Genomic DNA, 13,502 nt, shown 5'->3' with positions numbered 1-13,502 from the left:
GGACACACAGAAATTCGAACGGTTTTAAAACAATAACAAATTATCTTGGCTTTGATGTCACTTCCTCTGAAAAAGCAGGCTTGTCACAAACTATTTTGTTCATTGTTTACTAAAAGAGGAAACTGGGAGCCCTGGATTTATAGCAAAGCACTAAGAGCAGAAAGCAGGAAAAATGGAAACGTGTTTACCTAAGCCTTCGTTTTGCAAGACTTTTGGAGCATATCCGTTCCATACTGCTTTGAAGATTCAGTAGGGCTGTTATTGCTTGCTTTAAGCATTCTTTATCCTCTTCATCCTCACTCTTTTCTTCTAGTTGCTGTGAACATTGAAAGTCACACACAGTAAGTATTACAAGTGTTTTGCTACGTGCAAATCCAGAAGTTTGACCTAGGAAGAAAAAATCCAACAACTTGCTGATTTGGCATGCTCATGTTTGTTATTAAAATTAAGAAAATAATCAGGTGCATTACTGACACAGGCAAGAGACAAAATTCTCTGCTAAACTCAATCTCTTTTAAGATGAGAGCCGCAGCCACCAGTCCCCCATGTACAGACGACACACAAGCTACTTTGATTCACCTTGCATCTCCAAAAAAGAACCCGTTAAATGTGGTGCCTCCTAGAAGGACTTAGAGAAGGAGATCCACATCTCCAGCCCCATCACATGGTGGAAAACAGCAGGAAGGTTCACTCTCTCCTGACCCTCCTTTCCTCCAGATTTAATAAGCCCACTCCCCCCGTTTCTCCTCCTCCTCCACCACACACTCCATCCTCCCAAGCATCTCGACAGCCTTCCAGCAGCATCGCTTCAATACACTGATGTCAAAGATAAAGCCCAAACTGGTCACTGGGGAACTGGGGCTACCAAATCCCTCAACCATGCTGGCTACCTGCTTGGTAGAACAGCACAGGATGGACTTGGGGCCTCAGCTACTGTGAGGGGATTTTGCAGGCTCACATTCATCTTGTCCACCAGGACCGTGAATTTTCACGTGGAAAAAAAGGAGGGGAAAGGTAAAGAACAGTAACCAGAAGGATGGCAGGGAGAAGTAAATGTTCTTCCACGAGTATTCAGAAAATAAAGTGGCATCTAACTACAGCCAGCTTGTAAAACTAGCATACATGAAGTCCCTATCTGACTACGCAGCTGTAGTAACACATTTACTTCCACCTTTCTTAAAAAGACAAAGCAACACAATTATAAACTAAAGCTGCAGTGAAAGGGTTAATACTAATATTTTGTGCCTACCAACTGGCTGTGACAGATGACTTGTACAAAACAACCTATGCTTTTATCCAACAATAATGACATTTTCTTCTTAAACCTTGTAGCCTAAAGCACAGAAGTGCTTCACCTGATGCTCAGTGAAAAACAACAGTGCCTACAGCTGTGGCTTAGACATAAAACTGAGATATCCCGTATTAATCCTGTAAATAATTGATACGCATTTCAGACTATTACACCAAGAACTGGCTCCACGCAACTGAAAGATTTATTTTGACAGAGGAGGTAAAAGCGAAGCGAGGCGCTGGCACGAAGCAGAATAACAGACACCCTTGCAAAGAGTCCGATCGCGTGGTTTGCTCCCAGTATGAAATGGAAGCATTGTTTTCCTAAACCCAACTCAATAAAACACATTCACAATTGATATATGAATGAGTCAGTTAACAGCATTATTTTTTTTCCCCTGACCAGAGCTCAACGTTCAGTGCAAAAGCTGTCAATGCCAGACAGTGCTTTATTTGTGTTGCTAGCCATCATAACCACACCTTTTATTCTAGGCAGCTTCAGCTCACTTAGCACAATCTGTCTGTCATACTGCAGCTCAACATCAACCACAAGTGCCTGATCGTGCAACAAGCACTGAAATAGGGCTGACACCAACCAATACAGGTTTAACCTCCCTCCGTGAATGAATAGCCTACCCTTGTCATACTCTCTCTGGATTTAACACACACATGTATTGCCTCCCCTTTACTTCAGTTGTACAGATCATCTGCTTTCAGAAAGGAATTCATACAAATGAGGCAGGTGCAGCACTGCTGGCAAAAATCCTGAAAGAAAGCTAAGAACAAGGTGTAACACCCTCGCACCCTCCAAGCTTTTGCACTGTTCCCACACAAGAGTTCAAAGGAGGCCCTTGGTTTTGAGCACTGCCTCTTCATCAGCCTGCATCAGAAGGAGGTTGGCTGGATTTCCAACCATCTCCTGGCTACCGACCCTTCAAAACTAGACAGGATTGTTTTAAACAAGCCTCTTTAAAATAAGCTTTATTAGATCCATAAGATCCTACTGTATTTTGCCATTCACTTGAAAGAGAATCACAGGAGATAAGGCAAGCAGCAAAAGGAACGCAAAATACAAGTTTGACAAAAATCAAGCTTAAATGCAACAAAACTCATAAAATCATTTCCTTATTTTAAAACTGTGTATATAACCTAATTGTTCCAGTCTAACGGAGAAGTCTACCATACAGCAGAACAAACATGTCTCGTATCCCAAAAAGTGAAGAACGTTTTTGAAGTTTGGAAAATATAAAAAACAAACAAAAAAAAAACTTGCAAAGGTAGGTTAACGCGTGTAAGAGGAAAGCTAAACCAAACAGGATAATAAAAATTCACTAAGCATAGAAGAATTTTCTCAATAGCACAAAGGGGCAATGGGTAGGGTTCAGGTTGGATATGAGGAAAAGGATCTTCACCAAGAGGGTGGTCGGGCAGTGGGACAGGCTCCCCAATGTAGTCACAGCACTGAGACTGCCAGAGCTGAAGAAGCATTTGGACAACGCTCTCAGACATAGTGTGTCTGGTTTTTGGGTAGTATTGTATGGATCCAGGAGTTGGACCCATTGATCCACTCAGGTTCCTTCCAACTAGGGATATTTTAGTTATTCTAGTGCCTTACGCCAGAGTACCTGGAGAAACAACTGCCTATCCCTTCTCTTCAGGAACATGCAGACTAACACTCATTGCTGTAAAGCAAACTACTCCTGTATGATATTTATAAAAATGTTTTTTAAAGTAATTTCTCTCCAGTTGCAAGAAGATTTTCATATACATTTTCATATACATCAGAGAAATCCATGTCCAAAAACAAACTACATGTTTGGATACAGAGGTGGAGAGAAAGAGAGAAAGCAGATGTTTAATGACATTTCTGCATCTGGATGCAATGGAAGCAACACACATTTCCAACCATATACACAAACAAAATCTAAGATCAATGACTGTAATTATACTCCAGATTTAATATTCAGGAAGTAGTATGTAGAAGTATGTATCACATGTAGACCAACACAAATTGCAAATCATATGGTGTGCTGAAGACATTTCTTGAGAACACAATTTGAATTTTTTATTTTCTCGCCTTACATAATTACCATAAACTGCTATCAAAAGCAAACAGTCAAAACTGAGCTTAATACACTGCGATGTATTTCATCTTGCCTCTACCGAACTGCCCCCAGACAGTTCGGTAGAGGAGGTTATAGGAAGTGAAATGGCAACACTGGAAATGCATTCGAGGTTCTCTGCCAATCCCACTGGTTTTTCTGTAGATGTGCAGTGCCCTCTAATGAATGAATCAGGTAGATGCTAAGAAGTGTGCTTTCTTGATTTAAATGTCTTCTACTTAAATGAAGAATACTTTATTATCACAGGAAGGAGATGCAGATTTCTGATTATCAGTAGTATTAGTCATTAAGGTATTTTTAATAATCTTACAAGTTATCAACTTATAATAGTAATAATTTTAATTAATAATGAAATAGGCGCAGTATCCCTGCCAGTCCAGGTTATTTGAAGAAAACAAACGTGGCAGTTTATTTTCCAAGGGGAAATTTGTAATAAAAAGAAGCACTCTACATCCTAGGCTGCAAACACTGAAAAGATATCAAGAAGGGGAAGATGAGGTATTTTCTTCTACCTGCTGCATAATGCAAGGATTAGGTAATATTTATAAAGCCAATTAACAGGAAGTTCCAAAGAGATAAAAAAAAAAAAATCCTCCTTATATACTGCAAGTTTACTCCACAGCAGTCTTTTCTCCTAGCCTGTGTGGGACACATCTATCTAGAAAGACAATGAAGAAAAAGATATTTACACGTATGATGAGAACACACAAATATAGCAATATTAACAAGTGTCACAAGGGATATAAAACCTTGTACCTCTGAGTTTACCTCAAGATGATCTAGACTGCTGTCTCCCTAGAAGTTTTATATTAATATATCCACTGGAATTTGTACACTGCAGGTTCCCTGATTTATCTGAGAGGAGAGGCCTGTCATAGCCAACAGCATACAGGAGGCAGGGAAATCATAACTGAATTTGTTTAAGACCACTTGATTTGAGGTGCTAACAAGTTGTTGTCTCCCAAAACATCAAGCCAGGAAGCTGAATGCCTAAGAGGTCCCACATTAAAAGAACAAGCCGCATACAGCAGTTTTCGGAACAACTAGCCCAAACTAGCGTTGTTTCAGAGAGTTTCAGAGAGGCGTCTTCAAAAACTGCCAGGCATTTTCTTCAGATATCCTGAAGCCCACAGGGAGGCAACAAAACACTTTGATAGCTGACAAAGGAAGCCTGAGCTGTAGTATGACCTAGCTATCTTCTCTGTAGGGAAATGCTACATAAATAAACAACTCTCAACATGCATGAGAACTTGAAGCGCACTGACATCACTTACTCCAGCTTTTGTTCTTAGGCCTCAACACTTTCTTCAACGTGTTTCAGAGAAGAAGAAAATCTTTTATAAACAAGAATAAAAACCAAACAGCATTTCTCTTCTTACAAATGCAAGCTGATAGATTTGCTGACATTCTGCTACAAAAAACAAAGACAAAAAAAACAAAAAAGAATGCTGGAAGCGTTTTCTTAATATAATAGAGTTCCTGAGAGTGCTGACTTCTTGCAATTCCTCCAAATAATAAAAACTCAGCCCAAAGCAGTAGTATCCTGGGATAAATGTGCTCTCATATCTAGAAACCTCTGTAATTTTTAGAAGGCATGGAGAAATCTACAAAATCAAGTGGGGAAAACTGTAGGGAACACTGTACTTCTGGAAAATGACAACAGGCTACAGGGCACTTCACATTTGAAGCTTCAAGGAAACTCAGCGTGCCATATTCTTGGACATACATCCCCAGTTTTAATGCACTGGAATTTCAAAAGTCAGTTTATTTTCATAAGAACTTGGACAATCTTGAGCACAGCATAATAAAGATATACATACATGTAACTTTATTTATATTTACATTACAGGAAGAGTGGAACAAGAGTTAACATTACCAAAGTAATGGCAAAACCTTCTCCTCTCAAAATTAACTATGAATTCTCGGCTTAATTTTGAAAGGTAAATTACATTATGTAACTTTAGATAAATACGTCAAACATTAAACCTGAGATACTACATAATTAGTTACAAAGAACTCCAACATTCTCTTGGAGGTCCATTTTGAAACAGAGAAAAGAGGCAAAAGACTTCATCTTTTATTTCACATTAAGTTTAAACTCTCATAATGAAAAAATGAGGTCAGCCCACTGTGAAGCATACTGTATGAGTAAGGCATGAAAACATGAAAATAAGCATTGCTTCAACTTTCAGTACAAGCTTTGCAATTCGTGCACAGCTTTATGTGACTTTAAATACATCTGAAGGGTACATGGAAGGTTTAACTGTCAAACTTCACTTGAGTTCAAAAAAAGTAAGACCATTTAAAGCTAGTTAGTTAAAGAAAGGTGTGACAGTAAGGGATTGCTACTTCGGTTCCTTAACATGGATGCTTTTATTGACAGGACTCAGGGGAGTGTGTGCAGTAACTGAAATAAAACTGCTTCAGGAATAAATTACATTACTCTGAAGTGCTCCTTTTCAAATTAGGACAGCTACTGAACAAAAGTCAGAAACATATACAATGCAGAAGCCTGTCAGGTGACGTTTCACCAGTTCAGCGCTTCAAAATTCCCATAACAGATTCCATGTGCCAGTCTGCCACCATTTATTCCCATGAATGGGAATGGCCCGTCAACAGACCATATTTTAGGTTAGATCTACTCAAATGTTACTGCAGTCTGCTAGATACTTCAGTGGAGGTCTGTGCAGCTGGAAACAATGTACTCTGATCTCAGGTTGTTGTGTTTTTTGTTTTATTTATAAGTGGCCAAAGAAGGCATTTGTGTATGTGAACAGTTTTCATTACTGAGCTTACAAGATCAACATCTACTTCAACAAGGAACAGTAAAAAAAAGTCTTGTTTTTTAAGTAAATTTTTTGATGTTCTTGTAAAACCAATTCCTAAATATCCAGACTTTTTATAGGCTACTAGCTGCCATATATGCATTTTATATGCCCAGATTTCATTGCTTGGGAAATGGCCACTTCATTTACTTTGACTTTGACTTACTCAGACTTTGACTTCTGAGAGCATGGAAAATGCATGTGCTCTGCATTCTTCAAAATATTTTGTTTTGCCTTTTTTTTTTTTTATATGCTGACATCTCTTCCATAGCAGATTCATTACCTTTCTGCAACAAACGTACAAGTTCACACAGATCCTTCCAGAGCCTTCATGCTCTGAAATTCTCTTCTTTCCTACTGTCACTTTGGTTTGTCTCATCATTAGCAGAAGACCTGCACAATACATTAGAAATTTAAAATGCATAATTAAGTTGATAACACAATTAGATCTTTATTTGAAATATCACAAAATATTTACCTATGAGATTCCAAACTTGTAATTGAGGTCTTCCACTTTCTTCCCCAAGATTTTCCATCAAAATAAAGACAGCTCAATTTGAAAATATCTTCCCTTTCTCTGTCACAATTCCAAAGTAGATTGAAATCTACTTTCACTGCTTCAACACAATTCAAGTCTGATCTTTGCCAGCTAAGTTTGCAAGGCTGTGAGCTCAAGTGGATGGCACCTCTACATTTGGATAAAAGCACATTAATTTTTTGAATGCTTCATCAGATGAAATTACAGTTCCAGAGATCATTCTGGGAAGCAACTCTGTTGATTTTAAGAGAGGATTACAAAAAAACAGCAAAAGTAGTGAGGACAAATAAAATTCCATCTGCAGACTTAGTCTACAGAAAGACTTCGGAAAACTTTCTATAAACTTAATCTATAGAAACGATAAATGTAGCTTGTTGCATCATTTCTACTGTTTTTTTTTGTTGTTGTTGTTGTTTTGTTTTGTTTTTACATCTTTCCATGGAACAGGAAAAAAGGACAGGGAAATAGACTGCTACTACTGTTAAAAGACTGCACAGCAACTCAAGTTTCTCAGGGACTGTACCATGACTGCCACAGTCACAAAACTAACGTCAGCCTAAAGGCATTGAAAGACTCATCTAGAATAAGCTTCTTCACATGCAATACTGTCTAGATTATTTGTGTCAAAGCTTGAAGTTCGAAAGAAAAAAAAATATCAAAGTTCGTCCAAGTTCCTGCAACACCCATTTAGTCTCACAAAAGTTGTCCTTGGGTGTTCAGCATATACTGCTGCCAAGTAAGCTAAAGAGCCATCTACCATCACAAGCAGCAGACTAGTGGTGACTAGAACGAGGAACTGACCACCAGCAGTCTGCCTAGCACAGCTCTCCTAATTCCCAGGGAGGTTTTGCCCTGTGGATATGCCTAGGAAATAGATCAGAAAGCAGGCCACTGGAACTCTATGGTTAAATTCATAAGTGAAGAGAAAAGACTCAATTTGGTTAGTGCTTCATTTGATTCCTCAAAGAAGGCATCTCAATAAGAACAGGTTTTAGCACAGTGCCACCCTACCCTCTGCTTCAAGGGATCAAAGTACAACATTTGTTGGTCTGGCAGCAGAATGACAACAACACAGCACAAGTGACACTGAGTTGCAGAGTACGCAGAGCAAAAAGAGGGATTTTTTACTTTTAACTTTTGAAAGATTTTATCCAGCTTCTTCCATAAAGCAATTTTAGTGGGACAATGGGTTAAAAGAAAAAAAAAAAAAAAAAAAAGGAAAGAATGCTCTCCAAGGTAATTCATCCTCATCAGAAAGCTTCCCCAAAGGACAAGTCTGCTTTTCAAAAGCGCAGATGTATCCTATGCAAAAAGGAAGAAAAACCTACACAACAGAACAAGCAGCCCCACCGCAGCTCCATTATACACGGCGTAAGTCACTGACAAATTAAGTGATATGTGCGTGCATCTCAGGTATGCAGATATAGACAGTCTGTCAACAAGCACCACAGCAAAAAAAAAAATTTCTTTACACTCTGGGTGACTTTTTCAGTATTTACCTCAGAGACCCCCAAATAATTAGATTAACAGTAATGAAGTTTGTGGGAAACATGTGATAAAGTTTTACTTTTCCTTTACCGTCTTCCCTTTGGCTTTCACACACAGACACACACCTATGTTAGAGTTTAAACCTGCCAACATTTTACGGAGAAAAGCAACAGAAATGCCGTCAAAGCAAGCACACAGGCAAGCAAAACCTACAGAACCTCATGTATCTGCCTGCATCACTTCACACTTCTGTCACAGGAGCAAGTTCTGGACCTTTACAGCACTGCAGCTATAATTTAAATCTTCGTAGATTCACCATATGAAGGAGTTGCTTAATTTTTTCCACCTATTGTCATATTTTAGGAAGCTGCTTCTTAGACTTGAGACCACTTTTGACACCACCCCATCTTTTTTTTTCCACACAAAAAAAAAAACACTTAAATATGCTATGCAGTCCCTATCATGCACCAGCTACAGTTCTGTCAAGCTCCATGCCCTCCAACTAGGCCTCTAACTAGGCCTCCAACACTTGCAGAGACATAATTCTCTCTAATGGAGGTAAAATAAATTCATATTCTTCTGCAGTTACATATACAAACACATGTAGAACAGTAATACTCTTGTTTTTACTATTATTTCAAGACAATATTGTGCATACAAGCTGCTGTGCTTGGAAAGACGTGCCAGGCTACAAAGTGATTTGAGAGAACAAAATCGTATGCTGACAATAAGTGCTTTATTAAAATAATGCATAGTCTGAATCTGTGTTTTTGTTCGTAATATTCATTTAAGGAGGCTTTAAGAATAGATTAAAGCAAAAGAAGCTGTTAATTACAGTGCCTGCACTAAGTACAAGCAACCCGAACAGCATTTCAAGACAATGATCTATAACTGCAGACACTGTAAAAACTCTGCAGGCTGCCAAAGTTCAACTATTAAGACTCAGCGATTCTCCACCCTGGGCTGGGTTACACCAGTTACAGATGGGATCACAAACCAACTTCATTATGTGTGTTATGCTCTGGATCACGAGCCTGGATGAAACACAGTTAAGAATCAAAGTGAACTCAGAGCCCCAGAATACACTGGACTGTGCTGCCCAACATTTTTGCTGACAAAAGCTTTACAGGATCAATCTGAAGAAACTCTAGTCCTAAACTACTTGTATTTCGCCATCCTGTGTGTTCTCCAGCAACATGTAACACATTTAATATCATCAGATTGTAAAAAGAGTGGTTTCTTATATTGGAAGACCTTGCCAAATCAGATTTTTATTTTTTAAGTTACATTAACATAGTATTTCCACTCAAGCAGACTTGCTGGTCAGTAGAGATTGAAAAGTCATTTATCTAAGAAAAATTTGAAAAAAAAAAAAAAATCAAATAAAACCCACTACATGCTATCGTGAAATGTAAGCATCCTGAGAATTTAAGCTCATTACAGTTAGAATTCCAAGTTAAAAAGTATTTGCCAAGAGACAAGAAATTTCCATTCTTAAGTCATGGTAGCCAAGTCTGCACTTGATTAAATGTCTATTTAGTTCTCCTATTTTCCAGAAAGTATTATTTTATCTGAACAAAGTTTACATATTCTTTGAGACACTCCTATTTAGAAAAAAACAGTAATTTTAAAGTAATCTTCTATTTACCCAAAGAAAGGAGAGTATCACACATGTACACAAATTTGCACTATCTAAAAGAGAACCTGATTCAATTCAAAATTCCTGTAAGCATCTTCAACTCATGTGAATACTGCACTATTTGTGCCACCCTACATTCCAGTTACAAGTTCACATTTAGAAAAAAACATTCCTATTAGTTGCAAATTTGCTATTGAAGCTGCTATTTTATACATCTAGTTTCTCACATAAAAAATTTGGGGGACTTTTAGGCTGCTTGAAGAAAAAAAAAAAAAAAAAAAAAACAGCCCTTAGTCATATGCTAATTCTCCAAAGTTACAGCAAGAAACTTAAGCTAAAAATAGAACATGTATTTGTGTTCCTGGTGCCCTGCCAGACTTCAGGAGGGCTTTAGTTTCTAAATATGATAGCCATCAGTGGATAGAAATTGATTTTTTTGTAGTCTGCGTAGTTAGAGGGTAACTTTGAGATGCATTTTAAACAGATAACTTCAAAGCACATAAGATTAGACAGCATGCTCAGAGAAAAACGTTAAGCCCATTATCCTTCAGAATACCTCATATTCAAGAGAAATAATTTTCCCCCACTACATACAATCCTCTGCCAACACTGTCTTCTCATGTTGAGAGATCGTTTTTTGTAGCATTTAGTTTGATTATTCATAGGTATGCTTACCAACACCAAATCAGATCTCTTACCATACATAAGAATTCAATATGACCTTGCACCAGGGAAACGTGGGGATTATACAACAGAAGAATTCCATTAATACCCTTCTGTAGCAATTTCTTCAGACCACCTTTAAGTACAACCAAGCTGGAATCTATCTGAAGATTCCAGATGTAAGAAAGAAAACTGCAGCAGAAATCATTTGATGAAGGTATTCATATGCTGTGTACACACGTTCCAACTAACAGATGAAACTAACGCCATGAAAGCTACCGTCTCTCTTCATGCATTTATTATCATTGCCTATCATGTGTATCACATCTGGCAGACCACAACAAAAAAATGGAAAGTTACTATAAATGGAACTAAATCCAACTCACCAATACCACATTTACACAGGGCAGAGGCATTTTACACACAGCACAAGTTAGGAGTTGCAAAAAGACTGATAACCTTCTGGAGCTAGGCTTAGCTTAGACTCCAGTTTGCCCACAAATGAAGAAACTTAAGTAGCTCCATCCTTCCATAAGCACATGCCTTCTCTCCTCCGCTGTAATTACCAATGGCAAGAGGCTCACAGGACACTTGCATTTCAGATATTAATCTATGCCGTGCCTATTAAGTAAGACAATAACCATGTTCACGTGGAAGTAAGTACACAAAGCCATAAGGTACTGCATTTTGACACTGTATGATAGAAGCATGAACAGAGGAAACTTATCTGCATAGATACATCATACAATCCTTCCAACATATAGTCAGGAAATGTTTAATATGTTAAAGATGTCTGAAAAGTTGGACAAACAGATCAAGCATAAGTTCCAAAATTTAAAAAAAGCATGTTATATGAGATGAGCTACATGCCAAAACTGTACTTTGAGATCTAAATCAGTAAAAATTGTGTTAGAACTGCAGAAACAGCCTCAAGGATGACTGAGCTACTTCGTTATCCCAAGAAAACCAAATGAACATTCAAGAACAAAAACAGGTTTCTTCAAAAAGAAAACCAAAAACAACACTTGGCATTCTTTTTGTATTCCTTCAGACATTAAGTCAAAATAGAGATTCTACTTGAAAGTTTTACTCATAGTGTTCTTCTTAAAGATTAATATTCAATGCTAATTGATAAATCCTCCCTAAAAAACATTCTGTAGCTATTACCTATACACACAGATGTAACGCAGCCTTTACTGTTAACCCAGTGACGCAAGGTCTCAGTACAACAAGCTCAAGAAGTCTATACACAAGCCTTCCCCTTGAAGGAAGATAATCACCTCTATACCCATCACAGGATGAGCACTGGAAAGAGAACATGGAAAGTTTCACAGAAATACAGTGAAGTCTGATCGAAATCTTACTGTGGTTTTAAATCTACCAAGCAACATCTTGAGAAAGCCTTGAACACCTTATGTAACAGTTGATTGCCATTGTTTCTTACCACCGTTCAAACCATCATTCTAAGAATATCAATACCTAGATCTCTCTTCTTTTCTAAATTAATAGTAACTTGATTATTCAACAGAACAAGCATTAGAAAAGCATTAGCAGCTGTAAAACAGTTATAGTGTGCACTGGAGCATATGACCTGCTTTTCATTACATCAGTTTTATTATTCAAATTCTAGCAGGTTTTACACCTAGAGTACACAAAGCTTTGGTATCCAACATGCAGAACGATTAAAAAAACTCAGATCAACACAATGTTCTTACTTTTAGCAGTTCAAAATAATGAAGACAGTGATAAACAGGGGCAAGGAGCAGCCGGGGTAGAACATACTGAACAGCTTCTTTAAAGCCTTCACCTATTGACTAGAAACAAAAGAAGTTTCAGTCTTAAAACAAGTGTATTGAAGCAACCATATAACGCAATGAAAATAAACAATAATAATAATGCTTACTAAAAAGAAAGTTACCTGTAAATAAAATGCTGCTCCTGGCTTTGATAATTGGCTTAGAAAATGATCATGAAAACCAGGTCGCAAAATATCTTGTGCATATGATTCATATGGATCAAATGCTAGTTCCTATGAAGAAATACAGAATGATTTTACAAAACTGATCTCAAGTGCTACACAGAAAGGAACCCTTAACCTGCTGGCTATGGTTTTCCTAGCATAACTAAGCATGAGCTTAGACTTCACTGCAGCCAGGGTACAGTGCTAATGCCTGAGGATCTCCAAGCCCTGTTGAGCAGCCATGCTCCATAACAAAGCAGCTGGACCATCAACATGGGGTCGTTACTTCCCAGGTGCAGAACCTGATGTTTTATTGAACTCCATGAAGTTCCTGTAGGTTCATTCTCCAGCATGTGCAGGTCCCTCACGAAGAAGCACTGCCTTTCAGTGTCTCCCACAGTTTTGGCATCATCTACCAACTCCACAAGGCAGGCCTTCTCCCATTTCAGTAACCGATATTAAGCAGTATCAGCCCCACTATCAGACCTTGAGGAATGCCACTAACCATTGGTCACCAAGTGAACTTTGTATTGCTGATCGCAGCCCTTCAAGCTTGGCAGTCCAGCCAATTTCCCACCCACTTGATAGTTCAGCTAGCTACTCTACATCTCACCAAGCCCATTATAAGGATATTACCGGAGCCTGTGCTGAAGGCCTTGCTTAATTCCAGATAAGTGATAGTCACTGCTCCTCCCTTGATCAATGGAACCAGCCATCTCCTCTCAGAAGGCAGTCAGGCTGGTCAGGTAGAGTTTGCCCTTTGTAAATCTGTGCTGACTGCTCAGAATCACATTCTGGTCCTTCGTGTGGCTGGACGTGAATTTCAAAAACTTTTGTTTTATAATTTCCCAGTGACTGAGAGGTTAATCAGCTTCTGGTTTCCAGGATCATCCTTCTTAGACCTGGAGAATAGGCATTACACTATCTCTGGTGTCTGGGGACCTCCACAACTCACAACTAATCTTCAAGAACTCTG

The 13,502-nt window shown here is 38.3% G+C and overlaps 1 protein-coding gene across 1 annotated transcript in view; it reads right to left on the bottom strand.

Annotated features, from left to right (window-relative positions):
- Positions 1–13,502, bottom strand: part of SOS1 (SOS Ras/Rac guanine nucleotide exchange factor 1) — a 48,694-nt gene that overhangs the window by 17,810 nt on the left and 17,382 nt on the right. The window contains exons 7-9 of the mRNA XM_032184266.1: positions 12,485–12,595; positions 12,282–12,380; positions 189–316 (exon numbers count right to left, since the gene is read on the bottom strand). Of these exons, the coding sequence (XP_032040157.1) occupies positions 189–316; positions 12,282–12,380; positions 12,485–12,595 (338 nt within the window). The remainder of the gene's footprint in view (positions 1–188; positions 317–12,281; positions 12,381–12,484; positions 12,596–13,502) is intronic.

This window comes from Aythya fuligula, chromosome 3 (genome assembly GCF_009819795.1).
Source record: "Aythya fuligula isolate bAytFul2 chromosome 3, bAytFul2.pri, whole genome shotgun sequence".
NCBI classification, from domain to species: Eukaryota; Metazoa; Chordata; class Aves; order Anseriformes; family Anatidae; genus Aythya; species Aythya fuligula.
This window is presented reverse-complemented; position numbering and strand designations above follow the sequence as displayed.